Source organism: Coregonus lavaretus (genome assembly GCF_964263955.1).
Source record: "Coregonus lavaretus genome assembly, chromosome: 25".
Lineage (NCBI taxonomy): Eukaryota > Metazoa > Chordata > Actinopteri > Salmoniformes > Salmonidae > Coregonus > Coregonus lavaretus.
The window spans coordinates 15,173,129-15,194,500 of record NC_140012.1 but is presented as its reverse complement, the minus strand read 5'-3'; the positions used below and the strand labels follow the sequence as shown (position 1 = coordinate 15,194,500).

Here is a 21,372-nt window from a genome sequence, read left to right as displayed (position 1 = left end):
TGGATTAATTTCCTTCATGTTGGCCAGTTATCGGAGCACCACCTCAAAGGGATGATTTTCATTTGTATCATAGTGAGAGCATTAAAGCAAATAAAGCAAGGCAGAAATGACTTGCTTTATTTGTCAAAGACTCCAGCCACCCTAGTCATAGACTGTTCTCTCTGCTACCGCACGGCAAGCGGTACCGGAGTGCCAAGTCTAGGTCCAAAAGACTTCTCAACAGCTTCTACCCCCAAGCCATAAGACTCCTGAACAGCTAATCATGGCTACCCGGACTATTTGCACTGCCCCCCCACCCCATCCTTTTTACGCTGCTGCTACTCTGTTAAGTATTTATGCATAGTCACTTTAACTCTACCCACATGTACATATTACCTCAACTACCTCAACTAGCCGGTGCCCCCGCACATTGACTATGCAACGGTACCCCCCTGTATATATAGCCTCCCTACTGTCACTTTATTTTACTGTATATATAGCCTCCCTACTGTCACTTTATTTTACTTCTGCTCTTTTTTTCTCAACACGTTTTTGTTGTTGTTTTATTCTTACTTTTTTGTTTAAAATAAATGCACTGTTGGTTAAGGGCTGTAAGTAAGCATTTCACTGTAATGTCTGCACCTGTTGTATTCGGCGCATGTGACCAATAAAATTTGATTTGATTTGATTTGATTTGATATCATTTAGTACGAGAAATGGTTTTCAAAGTTGAAAATAAATTGTTAATGTTTTCAAAATGTATCAAAATAAATGAATATAGGACAAACTGTTTATAATACTGGCACATGCACATGTACTGTATGGGTTATCCATCGTTACATGCCCTATGAATCATAGAAACAAACATATGTAAACCATATTTCTTTATTAAAGATTAAGAAACTCCAAGCAGCATATTCATAAATAAAATAAGAGTCTCCCTTAGATGTACTGTTACAGACTATATGCTATGATAGCTTTTTATAATCTTTTCTTTAATCTTGTGGTGTGGGCATTGATACAGTAACGGGGGGGGGGGGGGGGGGGGGGGTATACAGTAAGGCAGTGAAACACACTAAACCCTTACAGTACAGTAACGTGCGACTTCCTTTTCACCACTGTTAGCTGATCAGAGCCACAGGTTGTATGCAGAACACAGTGTAAAATGAGATCACTTTGGTTCACATTATTAACTACTTGTACAAAATATACAGGCTTACAACCTCGCCAATTTTGTTTGAAAAGCATGAGCGGAGAACGGGTGATGCGAAACATGATTCTCTCACTTTGAGGTATGGTAGTTCTGTTTATTCTCATGACATCACTTAATTATTGTTCTTTGCTTTCCCTCAAAGGTTCTGCGTGGCAATTGGTTACATTTTCCAAGAGGTAAGGATAATCCAGTAAATGAAAACCTTTTTAACAGTATGAGTATAGATCACCTATCAGTACTCCTGGTACACGTTGTATTGTGCATACAGGATGTGATGAACGACAACACAATATATCCACTGAGACTGACATTCACTATCTCACTTCCTGGCAATGAGTTTTCCAGTATGACAGGCTAAAGGAAATGAACAGAAACAGGAAGTATACTGCAGGACATAATTGCATTTTAATTGCACTTATGAAAGTCTTGGTAAAGTTTTGCAGTTCATCTTCAGTTGTAAATGTGATATAAACTGCTGCTCTGTAAAGTGCCCAGGTTAATTGATGGGAAAATGTGTTTTACGAACAGTGCTCCATCAGTATTTAGACATTAGGATATGCCACCTGAACTGCTATTACCAACACTAATAGTTCATAATTTTGATATCACTCCTTTATCTTCCATCTTCCTTGGTGATAATTACTCTATTACAAATGATAAATATGAGATATAACAATATTATATATCTACTTTTCTCCCTCTGCAGTTCAAATGACTTCACTGCTCTGAAAGGAGACAACCTGTATACAGCTTTTCAATAATAAATCCTTAAGTACAAAATGAATGCATATATCTTTTCCTAAAATGAGCCTTTTTTTGTTAAATGTAAAAAGAAAAGTTTTGTTTTAAACATCCCTCCCACTCAATCAAGGAAACATGTAGCATATACTAGAAGGGACATGATTCAGTCATGATTTCTGTCAGTTAAAGGTTCCCTTGGAACATTCCCCTAATGTGGCTGATGTTATGCTGTACACGGCACTAGTACCACTAGGCCTGCCTTTCTTTGCTGTTGGGGGCTGACTGAGACTGTATCTCCCTTTTCCTTTGATAGCATAGGGCTGAAATTGAGCTCTATGAAATACCATTAATTTCATAAATCTGTAGAACTCATGAGAAACAATGTTTATTTCAGTTTCAGCCTTAATCAATGATTCACCAAGACTTTAAGGTAGAAAAAAAGATATTTTTTTGACAAATGTATATATGTCTTACAAACAAAATGAATCCATCTATTTGGAATATTCTCATCTGATACTGAAGTATAAGGTTGTTAAAGAGGTGCAAAACAGATGGTGTTCCACATTATGTCCTATGGTGCATGGTAATCTAAGAATGAACTGTGGAGAGACATTATTTCGGCACTTAGAAAACAATCACAATTAATTTGCGTTATTATTCATATAGAACAACATTTACAAAGCCATTCAAACAGTCATTTTTTTATCTTTTTGTTTTTTTAAATCTTATTTTGTTTTTTTATAACTCAACTTCAAAAATTGAGAATATTCAAAATACACTTTTACTTCACTTCGTTCTCTCAGTATTTACAAATATATACAAGAAAAAATTGCTGTTCCTTTGACGTCAGTTGTTCAACAGGTAATAAAAATCTCTTATTTCTCTTGTTTGTACACTTTCCCTATTTTTATTTTTATTTTTATTTCCCCCCCCAATAATACCCCACAAAAATCAGGTGAGGGGTAGGAGATGTGACGTTGAGGCACCATCAGATGGATGTACTGTGGGTGGGCTCAATGGCTTCTGGGATGGGTCCTCCGGGAACTCCCTGGTATGACATTGGCATGGGTGTCTTGGCGGGACTCAGTCGGAACAGCCCCCCGTTGGGAGCTCTGTGTTTGCACTGAATGGAGGGGATGGTGGAGCTGCTGGGGGGGTGGTGGTGGAGTGTGCTGCCAGGGCCCTGAGCTAGTGTCCGACCCAGGCCCCCCCCATGGCCCTCCCCCGGGAGATAGGTGCTCACAGACAGGCCCGTGCCCGGGTAGTCCCGCACAGACTCCAGCTGCCGGCTGGGCTGCATGCTGTCGATGTCCAGCGCAGAGATCTCGATAGACGGGCCAGGGATCTGCTTGTGCGCCATGTCCTCGTCCATAAGACTGTTCATACGCCGATGCACCTGTTCCAGATTCACCTCCTTGTCCTAGAGGGTGAAAGAGAAAGGGGGAGGAAGGGACACAGAGGCTGAGATGGGCTGTTCCCCATGGGGTTCTCAGGCTTTTCACCAGCTCCATGCATTTAGTTTCCCTCTCCTCTTCCTTAGCTTTTTTGAGGTGGTTTGTTTCCCAAGCCTCTTTGATTGTTTCACTCAACATGCTGATTGAGTAATATCCGTTTTAAGTGCCCAATCGGAATTGAGGTGACTCAATTACAGGTGTATAGAATGTGCACCTTGAAATCAAACTTGGCCAGTGGACATAGACAGTTTGATGTTTAGTAAGGGGTGTCACATCTTTGACAGACGACACCAATGCTGGAGCCAAGCTACATCCTAACCTCTACTGACTGATCTGGGACGCCATGTAACCTTAGGCTTCTGAGAACCCACTCAAGCATCTGTTGGACAGGAAAAGTAACTTAAGGATGCTAGGCATTGCTGGTGCTACAGTAAGTGAAATGTAAAGTTGAAGTAATGTATTACATGTTACATTAAGATGGTCATACATGGATAACTCATTGCTGATGCTACAGTATATTGAAGTAAAGTTGAGGTAATGTATTGGTGTCCTATTTAGATGGCCATACATGGGCTTTTACAGTGTCTGTTCTACCTCTCAATAGTGCTGAGCGATTAGTGCTTTTTGAAGTCGGTTCGATTTAGATTATATTATAAAAGATAATCACGGTTCTTCGATTTCGTAGAAGAAAAAAAGGTATGTATTGAATGCACTACGCGTTATGTGGGTTGAATGCTGTAACATTTGAAATCGAATAAAAATCACATGATGGTAGTGACTACCCATTACTGATTATCACTTATTAACCATAATGTATTCACATTACTTTACTTTAATAAAATACTTGTTTTATTTGATGACTTTATTTCATTCCAAGTCATCATCTCATCTCTATAGAGCTGCTGCCTGTCTGACATAAATCACAATTTTAGTAGTTCTTCAAAGTAAATAAGGCATACTTTTATAACTGCTGAATACCAACTATCAATCAATTAGATCATGTATTTTCGGGTAGTATACCTTGCAAAGCAACTGCTATCCCTCTCGCGCCTTCTCTCTTCTCTCCATCAACGAGGTCTCTGTGTCTGCTCCACACAGATCGGACAAGTAGACGGGCGCGCAATGGATTATTGTCATTGTAGTTAATTACCAGGTTTTCTGCACTAAACTATGTATAATATTGGCCTATTGGAAACTACAACTCCCTACTAAATCGCACAGTTCGAGCTTGACCTGATTTATCTCTACAGAAACTGAGCATCGAGCTCACAGAAAAAGACCAAATGAAATGGAATTCAAATAATTAAACTGACTTCGGTCAGTTAGTTATTTAAAAACGGAAAAACAACCGACATTTCAGTTAAAAGCTCAGCACTACCTCTCCATCAACTACTTCGTGATGTTGGTCAGGTGAATTGATTTGATATCAGATCAATATATTTAATACATCTGAGCTGCTGAGGCTGACAGATGTGTCTGTGTCTTTGGATGACTGTGGTCATGCATACGAGTTATAAGCTAATTGACACTTGAGAGGTTTGTTGCTGACAAAATATGCTACATTGGAACATCTAAAGGTAGAGGACAAAACATACTTCAGGGTAGTAGGTATCACTAGCCAATCAGGAGACGTGTCCTAGCACTTGGAGGCTACACTAGGCTATTGCAAAAGGCTACTTTGTAGGCAGGCACAACTTGGCTCCAGTAATGGTCTGACTCAATGATGATATTAGTTAAATAACTGAATATGGAGACAAAATCCAAGTTTATCCTTATGTTCAGTACATATACAACACAACACACTGCAGAGGTTAAGATTCTATATATGGAGTACAAAACCAACCAATGAAAATAAGACATGTTTTGGAATGGAAGACATAATCAGAAATGTGTTTCTACGAAGACGGATGATGATTTACTATTTTATGCTAGGTACGACATGCTCTACAAATGAAAGAAAGGTTGGCTTTGATTATATTGCACTTAGGGAAATGAATAACTATTTCAACCATCTTTATGCAATTTTTTTGGAAACTCTCTAGTCTAGTGACTACCCTAATGCACTGGAAATAAAGAGTATCCTTCTTACTATGCAATTATAATGGATGTTGTTTGGCAACATAGATGCAGAAATACCTTGAAATCAACTGACTCCTCTCATAATGATCAGAAGCCATGCACTTTCAATGGGATCAGTGCTGCATCAAACAGTGTAACTAAACTCCACTGTGATTCTACATAATTTACTATTCCTCTTGTCAATATCAACTGCCTGCCATAAGCACATTATACCACAGCCTCCCAACTAAAAGCACAACACAATGTCTTCTAGAGGAGGTCCTAAATGTTAAGCCACTTAATCAATCTTGATAGATCAATGTCAAGTATTATTACAGACAAACAACTGTGTTTCCTCATTGCTTCCCATATCAGCTTGAGCCTTCCGGAATGTAAAGATATAATCTTGATATAATTTGTTCTGAAGACTTTGTCAACAGATAATTTACGACAGTATCAATCCTGTATCATAAAAAACTCTTAATGCTAATGAAAACCTCTCATCCAAGGCTATTGCTTTAGCAGACTGGCACCTCATTAAAATATGTTTATAATCTTGTCGCATTGGCAGCACGCCTAAACAAATAACTGCCTCAAATCAAACCACTGCACCAGTGTTTTAATAAGAGTGTGTTGGTTTATATTGAGGGGAAATAACAACATGCTCTGCAGAGTGAAAGCTTTCGTAATGCAAAAACAACTCTGAAAACATAAAACTATAAAACCACTCTATCCATCCATGGTGGCCTGACATTTGTTTGAATGATTTATCTGGGCTTGAGTAAGCTGTTTTCAAAGTGGCCTCCATATGTATAAGACTATTATGATTATGCATAAGTCCTGTATTGTGGCTCATCTCTGTATCTGAAACAAATTCTATACAGCACCTTGGTCAAACTTTACAAACACATTTAGAGATATGTATGCAAACAGTCATGACTGCTTATAACAAGTGTTATATTTCACTATGTATGTAATATAAGGCACAATAAATGCCTTCATAAAGCATCATAATGAGGTACAGTACCAGTCAAACGTTTGAACACACCTACTCATTCAAGGGGTTTTCTTTATTTTTACTATTTTCTACATTGTAGAATAATAGTGAAGACATCAAAACTATGAAATAACACATACGGAATCATGTAGTAACTAAAGAAGTGTTAAACAAATCAAAATATATTTTATATTTGAAATTCTTCAAATAGTCACCCTTTGCCTTGATGACAACTTTGCACACTCTTGGCATTCTCTCAACCAGCTTCACCTGGAATGCTTTTCCAACAGTCTTGAAGGAGTTCCCACATATGCTGAGCACTTGTTGGCTACTTTTCCTTCACTCTGCCATCCGACTCATCCCAAACCATATCAACTGGGTTGAGGTCGGGGGGTCGTGGAGGCCAGGTCATCTGATGCAGCACTCCATCACTCTCCTTCTAGGTAAAATAGCCCTTACACAGCCTGGAGGTGTGTTGGGTCATTGTCCAGTTGAAAAACAAATGATAGTCCCACTAAGCCCAAACCAGATGGGATGGCGTATCGCTGCAGAATGCTGTGGTAGCCATGCTGCTTAAGTGTGCCTTGAATTCTAAATAAATCACTGACAATGTCACCAGCAAAGCACCCCCACACCATAACACCTCCTCCTCCATGCTTTATGGTGGGAAATACACATGCGGAGATCATCCGTTCACCCACACCGCGTCTCACAAAGACACGGCGGTTGGAACCAAAAATCTCAATTTTGGTCTACAGACCATAGGACAAATTTCCACCGGTCTAATGACCATTGCTCGTGTTTCTTGGCCCAAGCAAGTCTCTTCTTATTATTGGTGTCCTTTAGTAGTGGTTTCTTTGCAGCAATTTGACCATGAAGGCCTGATTCACACAGTCCCCTCTGAACAGTTGATGTTGAGATATGTCTGTTACTTGAACTCTGTGAAGCATTTATTCGGGCTGCAATTTCTGAGGCTGGTAACTCTAATGACCTTATCCTCTGCAGCATAGGTAACTCTGGGTCTTCCATTCCTGTGGTGGTCTGTAAGGGTTGGTGTGAGGTGTGACCCAGGTGCGGTGCAGGATATACAGTAGGCAGAGATGGTGAAACAAGGATCATCACAATAAAAGAAAGGCGGAGCAAACAAGTCTCCAAAAACCGTCTGACAGCCAAAATACTAAATATTACCTACGACTGAAACAAATAACGAAACAGGGAGAACACTTCTCAAGTACCTGTACATAGGTCTCTGATCAGACATTGAGTAGTACTGCTGGACATAGAGAAACTAACAGAGAAAACTGAGCAAGGGAACACAGGGAAGTGAGGGCATAAATACACAGGTGAACAGGTAGACACAGGTGACACCAATAGGATACTGATGCCTAAGGTTGTCGGAGGATGACACCTAGTGGGTCGCTCCGGAACTGCGACCCACTCCTGTAACAGTGGTCCTCCTGAGAGCCAGTTTCATCATAGCGCTTGATGGTTTTTGCGACTGCACTTGAAGAAACTTTCAAAGTTCTTGACATTTTCCAGAATCACTGACCTTCATGTCTTAAAGTAATGATGGACTGTCGTTTCTCTTTGCTTATTTGAGCTCTTCTTGCCATAATATGGACTTGGTTGTTTACCAAATAGGTTTATCTTCTGTATACCTCAAAACTGATTGGCTCAAACGCATTAAGACGGAAATAAATTCCACAAATTAACTTTTAAGAAGGCACACCTGTTAATTGAAATGCATTCCAGGTGACTACCTCATGAAGCTGGTTGAGAGAATGCCAAGAGTGTGCAAAGCTGTCATCAAGGCGAAGGGTAGCTATTTAAAGAATCTCAAATATAAAATATATTATGATTTGTTTAACACTTTTTTGGTTACTACATGATTCCATATGTGTTATTTCATAGTTTTGATGTCTTCACTATTCTACAATGTCGAAAATAGTAAAAATAAAGGAAAACCCTTGAATGAGTAGGTGTGTCCAAACTTTTGACTGCTAGTGTAGTTCATAGAAAATGTCACTGAATTAACTTCCTCTTGTTCCCCATACAATGTTTCTACGTGAGGGTGAGAGACAAGCCCTTGTCATGCATGCATCCATCCACTACAACGCAACTAACCAAAAATGGAGAAGAAACAGAATAACAATCAGAAAATAGAAAGATTGCCAGAAATGAGATGGTGGTGTGGAGTTTTAGATCAAGATCCCCCCAAGCCCAATCGGACAGATCAGAGTGCCTCTTAAATGCAGCAGCACAAATCAGATCTTAGGAGCTCTATTCTGACCTGTGTCAATAGCTTCTGCTTCATCCCAGTCTCTTTCTCTCTCTGTCCAAATGTCCTTCCTCCCTTCCGGTGAAGCAGTGGTAATGTCATTATATGTCAATGGACCAGAAACCCTTGCCAGTCTGTAATCCTTAGTAACCTGCACGAGATCATAGAACAGTCAAGAATAAATACGTATGGATGTCCACATTGACATATAATTGCAATAAGACGTCACACAGTGAATTACTAGGGATTATGGACTGGGTTGGACAGATATAGTGGCTCTTATTGCTGTGGGGTGACAGACCCATGCAAACATCCTGTTTCTGCTCACACTTTAGTTTACGGATCCATGTCAAGCCTTAACCTGTCCCATGTCACATGCAAGGGGAGAGTAACTCTCTCATGTGAGAGGCCTCTGTAGACATGTTGACATCATCGCAGTAACTTGAGTGGATTAAACTAATAAGAAAGGCTTAACGTGAACTGGCAATGAGGTATAAGGTGTAATCGGCGTAAATCAGCTTAGCAGGCACTTAGCAGGGGAAAGAAAGTCTTACGAGAATCAATGAAAAGGGTTCTCTGTGGTAGGCAGTGTGAATGTGTTCACAATTCAGGGTAAGGAACTGTGTTGGTAATCAATGGGTTTTGATTATTTCAGGAACACTAATCTTATGGGGAACTTAAAACAAACTCGATACTGACGTTTTCTCAGAAATGTCATATTCGGCTGATTCACACTGACATGAATCAAATAGATGAATGGATTTACTCTGAAATAAGACATTTAAAAAGGTGTTCAAATCTCCCTTTGAAAGTGTAATCCTCTGGGCCCAGTTTTTCAAAAGGTATCTGGATTTCACCTATCGGATAGGATTAAATGCATATAAACATAATTAACAGAATGGGTATCCCCATTCAAGTCAATGATTTGCCTGTTCTATTCATTCTATTTCTATGCATTTAATCTGGACATAGTTAGTTAATGTTCCTACAGAGAATCTTGCTGAATTGAAAATGGCAAAACTGAAAAGGGTTTTGACAAGAATTCAATACAAAGTATGTGACTGGAAGATTTGCTGGGGACTGATGCTCATCACTGTCCGAAATGAGTTGTTCTGACATGTTAGTAAGAGATTTGTGAAAAATGCAGGAATTGCTTATCTCAAAAAACATATTGGTTGGGCAGTTTGTTATCCTGAAGGCAGCTTAAGGGTTTATGATTAACATACACCGATGATGTGTGATTAACATACACCGATGATGTGTGATTAACATACACTGATGATCAAATTCGAAGAGTTTCAAAAAAATATAAATAATCAAGATGGAAATATATTAGTAAAAAAATTATAAGGGGGATTCGTGTTTATCTGTGAGCTGTGTGAGGTACGTATGCCATACAAAAACAGATGGATTTGGTTTCAGAGAAGAGAGGGGGATAGATAAGGGGGACCAAATTTGATTTCAATCAGAGCACAATCTACAACTGCGTGTACTGGAGTTCGACTAAATCGGGGCTGTGGTCTGCGGCTGGATCCTTAAAGTAGAGTGTGGCAGTGTCCTCCCCCTGCTGCCCTGGCCTCCGGGCTCTGTGCTCGGTCACCTCTTTGGGCTGCTCTTGCCCGCAGCGGTTGCTGTTCCACCACATCTCCAGGCCGGCAACCAGGCAGGCCAGCAGCAGTCCGGCGGCCAGGACACAGAAGACCCCGGCGAAGCTGTGCAGCTTCAGGGACCTCCCGTCGGGCGTGGCATTGGAGTGGCTGTTGAGGTCACAGCGGCCTGTACGCGGCCACCACTTCTGCTTCAGGATGTCCAGGTCCCCTTTTTCCTGCAACTCCAGGATCCTGCAAGGAGGGGAAATATCTGGGTGTGAGAGACGTATGCTTCCTCTGCTTCGCTCAAAACAGGCTGTTGTATTAAGTTTGAAGACTGTTACACAAAGGATTGAGACTAAGGACTTTAGGACCCTAGTTGCATATCTACTACTCATATGCTATCATGGCACTAAAGGAAGAATGAAAGACAGACCTGCTATTATCTTCTGCAGATGAACGCATTCATTTGTGACAATTCCCACAGCACAGCATTTTAAGTGTGATTTGTTTGAATTATGCCTGCTCAACGAATTAAACCCGACAGTAAACTTCATTAAATGTCAGCTTTTGTAGTCCTTCATTGCCACAAATGAAATCCAAAATAAAACAGAGTGAAGAACTGCTTAATTAAAAGAAAAAGAGCCGTGGCAAAGAGGAAAATACCATTATCAGAGAACCGCCCCTGTGGGCAAACACTACCGCCACAGCAATTTCTGTGATGAAAAAGAGCACAAAAAATGAATTTCTAAGGTTATGGATAGACGAGGGCACAGAGAGAGGGATGGAGGAAGGGGAATGGATTATGATGATGGGAAGGGGGACGGTGGCAAGTAAGATGAATCCGTCCCTGTAGAGGAGATGACATTCTGGTTCAGCCTGTTATTACCCCCTGAGCAGCCTCCCAGCTGTCCTCAAAGCACATCCCACCCCCACTCTGTTAGCCCTGTATTTCCCAGATGGACATTCATCCAGGCCATCATGAGCGTAGATAGAGGGACAGTGTTCAGTTCAGTGTGGTGGGGATAGGAATTATAGGGAATCTTCCACGGAGGGACCTCATCGCTTAAGCTCTGACCCCGCTCTTCACTTGTTGTGGCCCTGCATACTGAGTGTGCACTCTGAAGGGCCCTGACAAAGCACACCTCGGAAGAGTGGAGAGGTTTCAAATGTTCCACCGCATCAGCGATTTATCAATGGTGTGGGCGTGTGGCCTCCATGAGCCCCAGATCAAACCTGATCTAAGCATGACAAGCTGGTTGAAACTGGTTCTGCTTTGTAGAAGAATCATTGTCTGTATCCTAAGACCTGTGTTTTAGTCACTAGAACGGCAGTTCATTCTGGTTGTGGAGTTGGGATGGCACTCATCGCAAACAAAGGAAACTGTTTATTTTCACTGCGTTGAAGAGAGTTAGATTTCTTATCTAAAAGATAGTGTGACTAAACATTTGGGGTTGTTCTCACGGATGCTTTGGAGCTCTTATACCTGAGAAGAATCAAAACAAGATGTGTGGGAATGCAGTCAAGACAGTGATTTTGGGATTGATTTTGGGGAAATGCTTGGCCAATATGATTACACAGTCCTAATTGGTTAAATCAAATCACATTGTATTTGTCACATGCTTCGTAAACAAGGGGTGTAGACTAACAGTGAAATGCTTACTTACGGGTCCTTCCCAACAAAAAAGACTGTAATAGAAAAATAGTGCAATAGAGATGCCGTCATCTGTGTATCGGTTGGGGCGGTATGCGAATTGGAGTGGGTCCAGGGTGTCTGGGATGATGGTGTCAATGTGAGCCAGGACCAGCCTTTCTAAGCATTTTATGGCTACAGATGTGAGTGCTACATGGCAATAGTCATTTAGACAGGTTATCTTGGCGTTCTCTAGACAGGACTGTCAGTGAAGACACTTGCCAGCTGGTTAGCGCATGCTCTGAGTACACATCCTGGTAGTGTCCAGCTCCTTGAAAGCGGAAGCTCTAGCCTTTAGCTCAGTACGGCGGTTGTCTGTAATCCATGGCTTCTGCTTGGGATATGTATGTACGGTCACTGTGGGGGCGATGTCGTCGATGCACTTATTGATGAAGCCGGTGACTGATGTGGTAAACTCCTTAATGTTATCGGATGAATCCCCGGAACATATTCCAGTCTGTGCTAGCGAAACAGTCCTGTAGCTGACGTTATTATGGACAGATTTACCCAATCAGCATCCTGCAACTAATGACCAAAGACTTTCAAACGTTGTTAATTTCCAAGTACAGTATTGAGTTAAATTATCCATTATGAACCTTTTTTCGTGGAAGTAATTAGCAGAATCATGTTAACTCATGTTGAATGATTATTCTTTCATCCAAACCAACAACGCTGGTTATGAATTCATAATAGGTTGATTTCATAAGCCAACTAAGCTGGAACATGAAAGGTATTTATTGATTGCAACCTGTGCTGATATAGTTTATTTAACCTTTATTTAAGCAGGCTAGTCAATTAAGAACAAATTCTTATTTACAATGATGGCCTGGCAAGAGACAAAAGGCCTCCTGTGGGGACGGGGGCTGGGATTTTAAAAAAAAACACACAAAAAAACAATGTAAGACAAAACGGACAACACAGACAGAAGACATTGGCAACAGCACAAATACAACAGCAAACAAACAGTGGATGTGTGTGTGTGTGTACGCAGGCATGTGTGTGGTGTGTGGGAAGTAAAACAACATGCTTCCTTACATAAGGCAACGCAAACTAGTGACAACTAGGAAGAACTACATGTCTCAACAACCTGTTCATCTATTTGTCCTTTGAACTCCTCCAGGGACACCAGGCCCTGGAGTTTTGGTTGGCTTAGAGGGAATTCCAAGACCAGGGGGCTGAGTAATGAAAGTACCTTTTCCATGCTCGGTTCTAGTTTTCGGGACTCTTAGCATAAAACAAGATTGAGATCTGAGCTTATATGTGTTTTTATTTTGAGCTAGAAGAGACGATAGATAAAATGGCAGTTTTCCTAAAATGTCTTATAAATAAGAATGTACCAGTGTTTGAGCCTGCCTGTTGCTAGTGATGTAAATCCGACAGCAGTGTAGAGATCACAATGAGTTAGACGTCTCTGATTGGTGACAAAACAAAGAGCTGCATGATACACAGAGTCAAGATATGTTGCAATGATTCTCTAAAATGTTGTATACAAATTTGTTTACATCCCTGTTAGTGAGCATTCCTCCTTTGCCAAGATAATCCAACCACCTGACAGGTGTGGCATATCAAGAAGCTGTGTAAACAACATGATCATTACACAGGTGCACCTTGAGCTGGGGACTATAAAAGGCCACTCTAAAATGTCCAGTTTTGTCACACAACACAATGCCACAGATGTCTCAAGTTTTGAGGGAGCGTGCAATTGGCATGCTGACTGCAGTAATGTCCACCAGAGCTGTTGCAAGAGAATAGAATGTTCATTTCTCTACCATAAGCTGCCTCCAACATCGTTTTAAAGAATTTGTCAGAATGTCCAACCGGCCTCACAACCGAAGACCACGTGTAACCACGCCAGCCCAGGACCTCCACATCTGACTTCTTCACCTGCGAGATCGTCTGAGACCAGCCACCCGGACAGCTGATGAAACTGTTGGTTTGCACAACTGAAGAATTTCTGCACAAACTGTCAGAAACCATCTCAGGGAAGCTCATCTGCGTGCTCAACGTCCTCACCAGGGTCTTGACCTGATTGCAGTTTGACGTCGTAACTGCCACTGGCGCGCTGGAGAAGTGTGCTCTTCACGGATGAATCCCGGGCAGATGGCAGACAGCGTGTATGGGATCGTGTGGGCAAGCAGTTTGCTGATGTCGACGTTGTGAATAGAGTTCCCCATGGTGGTGATGGGGTTATGGTATCGGCAGGCAGGCATAAACTATGGACAATGAACACAATTGCATTTTATCTATGTCAATTTGAATGCTGTGATGAGATCCTGAGGCCCATTGTTGTGCCATTCAGTTCCCGCCAATATCCAGCAACTTTGCAGAGCCATTGAAGAGGAGTGGGACAACATTCCACAGGCCACAATCAACAGCCTGATCAACTCTATGTGAAGGATATGTGTCGCGCTGCATGAGGCAAATAGTGGTCACACCAGATAATGACTGGTTTTCTGATCCAAGCCACAACCTTTCTTTTTAAGGTATCTGTGACCAACAGATGCGTGTCTGTATTTCCAGTCAGTGGTGTAAAGTACTTAAGTACAAATACTTAAAATAACTACTCAAGTTGTTTTTTGGGGTATCTGTACTTTACTTTACTATTTATATTTTTGACAACATTTACTTTTACTTCACTACATTCATAAAAAAAAGTATGTACTTTTTACTCCATACATTTTCCCCTGACACCCAAAAGTACTCATTACATTTTGAATGTTTAGCAGGACAGGAAAATGGTCCAATTCACACCCTTCTCAAGAGAACATCCCTGGTCGTCCCTATTGGCTCTGATATGACTCACTAAACAAACATGCTTCGTTTGTAAATTATAGCTGAGTGTGCCCCTGGTAATCCATATATTTAAAAAAACTAGAAAATGGTGTTGTCTGGTTTGCTTAATATAAGGAATTTGAAATTATTCGTAATTTTACTTTTACTTTTGATACTTAAGTATATTTAAAAGCAAATTATTTAAGACTTTTAACTCAACTAATATTTTACTGGGTGACTTTCACTTTTACTTGAGTCATTTTCTATTAAGGTATGTTGACTTTTACTCAAGTATGACAATTGGGTACTTTTTCCACTACTATTCCCAGTCATGTGAAATCCATAGTTTACGGCCTAATGAATTTATTTAAATTGACTGATTTCCTTATATGAACTATAACTCATTAAAATCTTAGAAATTGTTGCATGTTGCATTTATGTTTTGGTTCAGTGTACATGTTTATATAACAAATAGACAAGGGCATTAAAATCATGCAAAACGACAGTAACTCCTGACCTTTATAAAGAGCATTTTCTCTAATGTTTATACTACAAAGTGACTTTATAAAAACACTATGTTAGTGGGCCTTTCATTTCCCTCGTCAAACTCCTCCTAAAATGAGTATAACCACTGAATGACCTCTCAGCCAATTACGGCGCTCAATCCCTCAGGCACCATAAACCATCAGTGATTATGTGTATGGCTTTTATGAAGCAGAGAAAGTAATTAGGAATCAAAGGAGGTGTGCGTTAAACCATATGCACTTAGACTTAGGATATTTCCTCAAGGTGATGGAAGGAAGAGATGGGAGAATGAAAGGAGAGGGAGAGGTGAGGAGAATAACATACTGTATAGAACTGCTGATAAAGTGATGGTATATCTATAATGCATCAATATTGTAATGATACGAAGGAGTAGCACGAGGTTCCGAGGTTAGACTCGAACTTGCAACCCTATGGTTGCAAAGCCGGACATGTTACAGCTGCTCCAAGAAAGCTCCCTTTGGGGAGTGGTAATTGTGTTCATCAATGCCAGGGTCATTACAATATACAATGAGTATACAAAACATTAAGAACACCTGCTCTTTCCATGACATAGACTGACCTGGTGAATCCAGGTGAAGGCTATGATCCCTTGTTGATGTCACTTGTTAAATCTACTTGAATCAGTGTAGATGAAGGGGAGACAAGCCTTGAGACAATTGAGACATGGATTATGTATTTGTGCCATTCAGAGGGTGAATGGGCAAGACAAAAAATGTAAGTGCCTTTGAACGGGGTACGGGATATGGGTTTATGTCAAGAACTGCAACGCTGCTGGGTTTTTCATGTTCAACAGTTTCCCGCGTGTATCAAGAATGATCAACCACCCAAAGGACATCCAGCCAACTTGACACATATGTGGGAAGCATTGGAGTCAACATGGGCCAGCATCCCTGTGGAACGCTTTCGACACCTTGTAGAGTCCATGCCCCGAGGGGGTGCAACTCAATACTAGGAATGTTAGTAATGTTTGGTATACTCAGCGTAGATGGTGTATAATGAGGAGAGACGTTGGTGGCATTGCTCACTTCTGGGAGAAGAGGTCTCTGTATGGACTCCCATGCTGCATGGCGATGCCGTAGCCTTTGCTGCTCATGCTGTTTCCTGTGACGGTGATGGTGCAGTCATCATCCGTCAGTGCGGCGTACTCCACCACAGCCATGTCCCATAGGAAGGCATACGGGCCCTTCTTCGCCTGCAGAGGAATGACAATCATGACCCAGTTAATGATCCAGATGCTATACATTCTGCCTATATGCTAACATTGTTTTCGATGATAGAACCTAAAGGATGATGGAAGGCCTACATCTGGGAATTGCTGTGAATATACTGTAGTATCCCAACTCCAAGAAAGTGTAGTACTCTAATGAACATGTGGTAAAACAGACATACTTCAATACATTTACTGTACAGGTTTCTTTTCTAGTTTGATTCTCATTGTAGACTGGGCTATTTGTTTATTTGCTCATTTGATAGAAAAACCTGTTAGCTCAGAGGGCTCTATTTTCGGCTTTCGCAAGTGTCAAACACACATTAGTTTGCAATTTCATCATGTACAGTAAAAACTGGCGCGCTGGCATTTTCCACCCCTTACGCCAGGTTCAAGAATTTACCTGTCTAACATCAGCTCGCTTGCGCTGTGGTGCGGGGAGGGTTGGTGAACTTCCTGATTTAGCCTTTGTTTCAATTCTCCTAATCAGGAAATGCGACTGAGAACGAGATTTGGGGTTTTGGAGGCGTGCTTTGTTGTGGGTGTCTCGTGTGTGTTTGAACGTGGGAAGCATTTCTACTTTCACTCCCAAAACAGTACACAGTTACAGTCACTCACCCTTCTAGATAACTTGAAACAGTGTAACCAGGTCTTGTGTCTAGCCTAGACTAGCTAGTAAGCTAGCTATCTTCTTTCACCAATTATCTTCAGCTGGCCGGTGTGCGACCGTGGCAAAATTATTTTGACTTTGGTTGGATACTCTGTGGGGCTAGTTAGGGACCATCAATAAATTACACAATGTGTTACACACCTTTTAGTTGTCTCATTAAATGCTTTCAATATTTGTATATACATTTCTACAATTTACAGTTGGTTTGAGGTTTTTAATTAATTGAAATTCTGAGCTATTGACATTATATATATATATATACATTAAATATTGTCCCTTAACAGTGCCTTCGGAAAGTATTCAGACCCCTTGACTTTTTACATATTTTGTTACGTTACAGCCTTATTCTAAAATGTATTAAATAAACAAAAATACTCAGCAATCTGCACACAACACCCCATAATGACGAAGCAAAAACAGGTTTTTAGAAATTTTAGCAAATGTATAAAAAATGACTAAATGAAATATCACATTTACATAAGTATTCAGACCCTTTGCTATGATACTCGAAATTGAGCTCAGGTGCATCTTGTTTCCATTGATCATCCTTGAGATGTTTCTACAACTTGATTGGAATCCGCCTGTGGTAGATTATAATTGATTGGACATGATTTGGAAAGGCACACACCTGTCTATATAAGGTCCCACAGTTGACAGTGCATGTCAGAGCAAAAACCAAGCCATGAGGTTGAAGGAATTGTCTGTAGAGCTCTGAGACAGGATTGTGTCGAGGCACAGATCTGGGTAAGGGTACCAAAACATTTCTGCAGCATTGAAGGTCCCCAAGAACACAGTGGCCTTCATCAGTCTTAAATTGAAGAAGTTTGGAACCACCAAGACTCTTTCTAGAGCTGACCGCCTGGCCGAACTGAGCAATCGGGGGAGAAGGTCCTTGGTCAGGGAGGTGACCAAGAACCTGATGGTCACTCTGACAGTGCTCTAGAGTTCCTCTGTGGAGACGGGAGAACCTTCCAGAAGGACAACCATCTCTGCAGCACTCCACCAATCAGGCCTTTATGGTAGAGTGGCCAGATGGAAGCCACTCTTCAGTAAAAGGCACATGACAGCCTGCTTGGAGTTTGTCGAAAGGCACCTAAGGACTCTAACACCATGAGAAACAAGATTCTCTGGTCTGATGAAATCAAGATTAAACTATTTGGCCTGAATGCCAAGTGTCACCTGGCACCATCCCTACGGTGAAGCATGGTGGTGGCAGCATCATGCTGTGCAGGTGTTTTTCAGCGGCAGGGACTGGGAGACTGGTCAGGATCGAGGCAAAGATGAACGGAGCGAAGTACAGAGAGATCATTGATGAAAACCTGCTCCAGAGCTCTCCGGACCTCATATTGGGGCGAAGGTTCACATTTCAACAGGACAACGACCCTAAGCACACAGCCAAGACAACGCAGGAGTGGCTTCTGGACAAGTCTATGAATGTCCTTGAGTGGCCCAACCAGAGCCCGGACTTGAACCTGATCGAACATCTCTGGAAAGAACTGAAAATAGCTGTGCAGCAACGCTCCCCATTCAATCTGACAGAGCTTGAGAGGATCTGCAGAGAAGAACGGGAGAAACTCCCCAAATACAGGTGTACCAAGCTTGTAGTGTCATACCCAAGAAGACTCGAGGCTGCAATTGTTGCCAAAGGTGCTTCAACAAAGTACTGAGTAAAGGGTCTGAATACTTATGTAAATGTGATATTTCATTTTTTTAATTTTTTTATATATAAGCAAAAAGTAAAAAAAATGTTTTTGCTTTGTCATTAGGGGGTATTGTGTGTCGATTGATGATTATTATTATTATTATTTATTTTTTAATAAGGCTGTAACCTCACAAATTGTGGAGAAAGTCAGGGGTCTGTGTAATTTACTGATGGTCTCTAATTAGCCCCATATGGATATCGAATGTCAAACGAAATTAACCATGGTCATTACGATTGGGTCTCGTGCAGCTGCGCTCCGAATTGATGATTACTTGGGTGCTGCCAGTTGTGGGCATGTGGGCAGGATGGAAATAAAACCCAACCCAAGGAAAACTGCTACGGGACATTCTGTGACATATAATTTTTACCGGTCCCGCTTTAAATGACGTTCAGCGTATAATGCCTTCATAAGCACTACATAAATGTGTTACAAAGCATCTATAACCACATGTCATGCTCTATAAATGGTTCATAAATGTGGAATAACTGTGACATAACACCAATGTCAAATGTGACATAACCCACTATGTCAAATATGACATAAACCTGTGCTTTATAAAGGGTGGCATAAGCACCGCTTACTAAAGGCTTTATAAATCATATTAAGTTGAGGCTTCACAAAGCATTTATAACCTTGGCATGCATCTTGGTAGAGCATTGCAACACCAGAATAGTGGGTTAGATTCCCAGGACCACCCATAAGTAAAAATGTATGCATGCATGACTAAGTCGCTTTGGATAAATGGACTTGATTGGACCTGATCTCAACTTTCCCCAAAATGCTGTGCTGCAGGATGACACACACTCTAAAGTGCAGTCATGCACAGCAAACAACGTTGGTAGGGCGCTTTCAAATCCGTATGCATTTTTTGCCTAATTCAGGGTTTTTCCCATATTCCGTTTTCTAGGTTTTATTTTTCCATGTTTCAAATTCCCCCATTTTTACCAGTTTTTTTGTGTGTTTTTTTAAAAATAGAAAAACTTTTTATTTGTTCACAACAATGCTTAAACCATTTAAGGGGACCACTTTTGAGGTCTGGGAATTAATGTTTTGTGTAGTTACCTTTAATTCAGTGTGTTTGCACTGTTTGGTTTGCGGTGTTTCTGTAGCGCAGTAAGTGCACATGTGATGGAGTTCGTCAATCAAATGCCCACTTGTGGTGCCACTGGACAGCGAATAAAGTTAACCTTTATTTATTGTAATTTAAACTGGTATGTAGTAGTTATATAAGTGTTGAGTTAGATTACATACAGTGGGGAGAACAAGTATTTGATACACTGCCGATTTTGCAGGTTTTCCTACTTACAAAGCATGTAGAGGTCTGTAATTTTTATCATAGGTACACTTCAACTGTGAGAGGCGGAATCTAAAACAAAAATCCAGAAAATCACATTGTATGATTTTTAAGTAATTAATTTGCATTTTATTGCATGACATAAGTATTTGATACATCAGAAAAGCAGAACTTAATATTTGGTACAGAAACCTTTGTTTTCAATTACAGAGATCATACGTTTCCTGTAGGTCTTGACCAGGTTTGCACACACTGCAGCAGGGATTTTGGTCCACTCCTCCATACAGACCTTCTCCAGATCCTTCAGGTTTCGGGGCTGTCGCTGGGCAATACGGACTTTCAGCTCCCTCCAAAGATTTTCTATTGGGTTCAGGTCTGAAGACTGGCTAGGCCACTCTAGGACCTTGAGATGCTTCTTACGGAGCCACTCCTTAGTTGCCCTGGCTGTGTGTTTCAGGTCGTTGTCATGCTGGAAGACCCAGCCACGACCCATCTTCAATGCTCTTACTGAGGGAAGGAGGTTGTTGGCCAAGATCACGCGATACATGGCCCCATCCATCCTCCCCTCAATACGGTGCAGTCGTCCTGTCCCCTTTGCAGAAAAGCATCCCCAAAGAATGATGTATCCACCTCCATGCTTCACGGTTGGGATGGTGTTCTTGGGGTTGTACTCATCCTTCTTCTTCCTCCAAACACGGTGAGTGGAGTTTAGACCAAAAAGCTCAATTTTTGTCTCATCAGACCACATGACCTTCTCCCATTCCTCCTCTGGATCATCCAGATGGTCATTGGCAAATTTCAGACGGGCCTGGAAATTGCGCTGGCTTGAGCAGGGGGACCTTGCGTGCGCTGCAGGATTTTAATCCATGACGGCGTAGTGTGTTACTAATGGTTTTCTTTCAGTCTGTGGTCCCAGCTCTCTTCAGGTCATTGACCAGGTCCTGCCGTGTAGTTCTGGGCTGATCCCTCACCTTCCTCATGATCATTGATGCCTCACGAGGTGAGATCTTGCATGGAGCCCCAGACCGAGGGTGATTGACCGTCATTTTGAACTTCTTCCATTTTCTAATAATTGCGCCAACAGTTGTTGCCTTCTCACCAAGCTGCTTGCCTATTGTCCTGTAGCCCATCCCAGCCTTGTGCAGGTCTACAATTTTATCCCTGATGTCCTTACACAG

General features: G+C 41.3%; 1 protein-coding gene across 1 annotated transcript in view; it reads right to left on the bottom strand.

The window, feature by feature from the left end:
• Positions 1–2,293: 2,293 nt before the first annotated feature.
• Positions 2,294–21,372, bottom strand: part of LOC311100383 (glutamate receptor ionotropic, delta-1-like) — a gene marked incomplete at its 5' end in the record, with an annotated part of 495,891 nt that continues 476,812 nt past the window's right edge. The window contains 3 exons of the mRNA XM_084141276.1: positions 2,294–3,353; positions 10,321–10,561; positions 16,346–16,512. Coding sequence (XP_083997402.1) covers positions 2,922–3,353; positions 10,321–10,561; positions 16,346–16,512 — 840 coding nt within the window. The 3' untranslated portion in view covers positions 2,294–2,921. The remainder of the gene's footprint in view (positions 3,354–10,320; positions 10,562–16,345; positions 16,513–21,372) is intronic.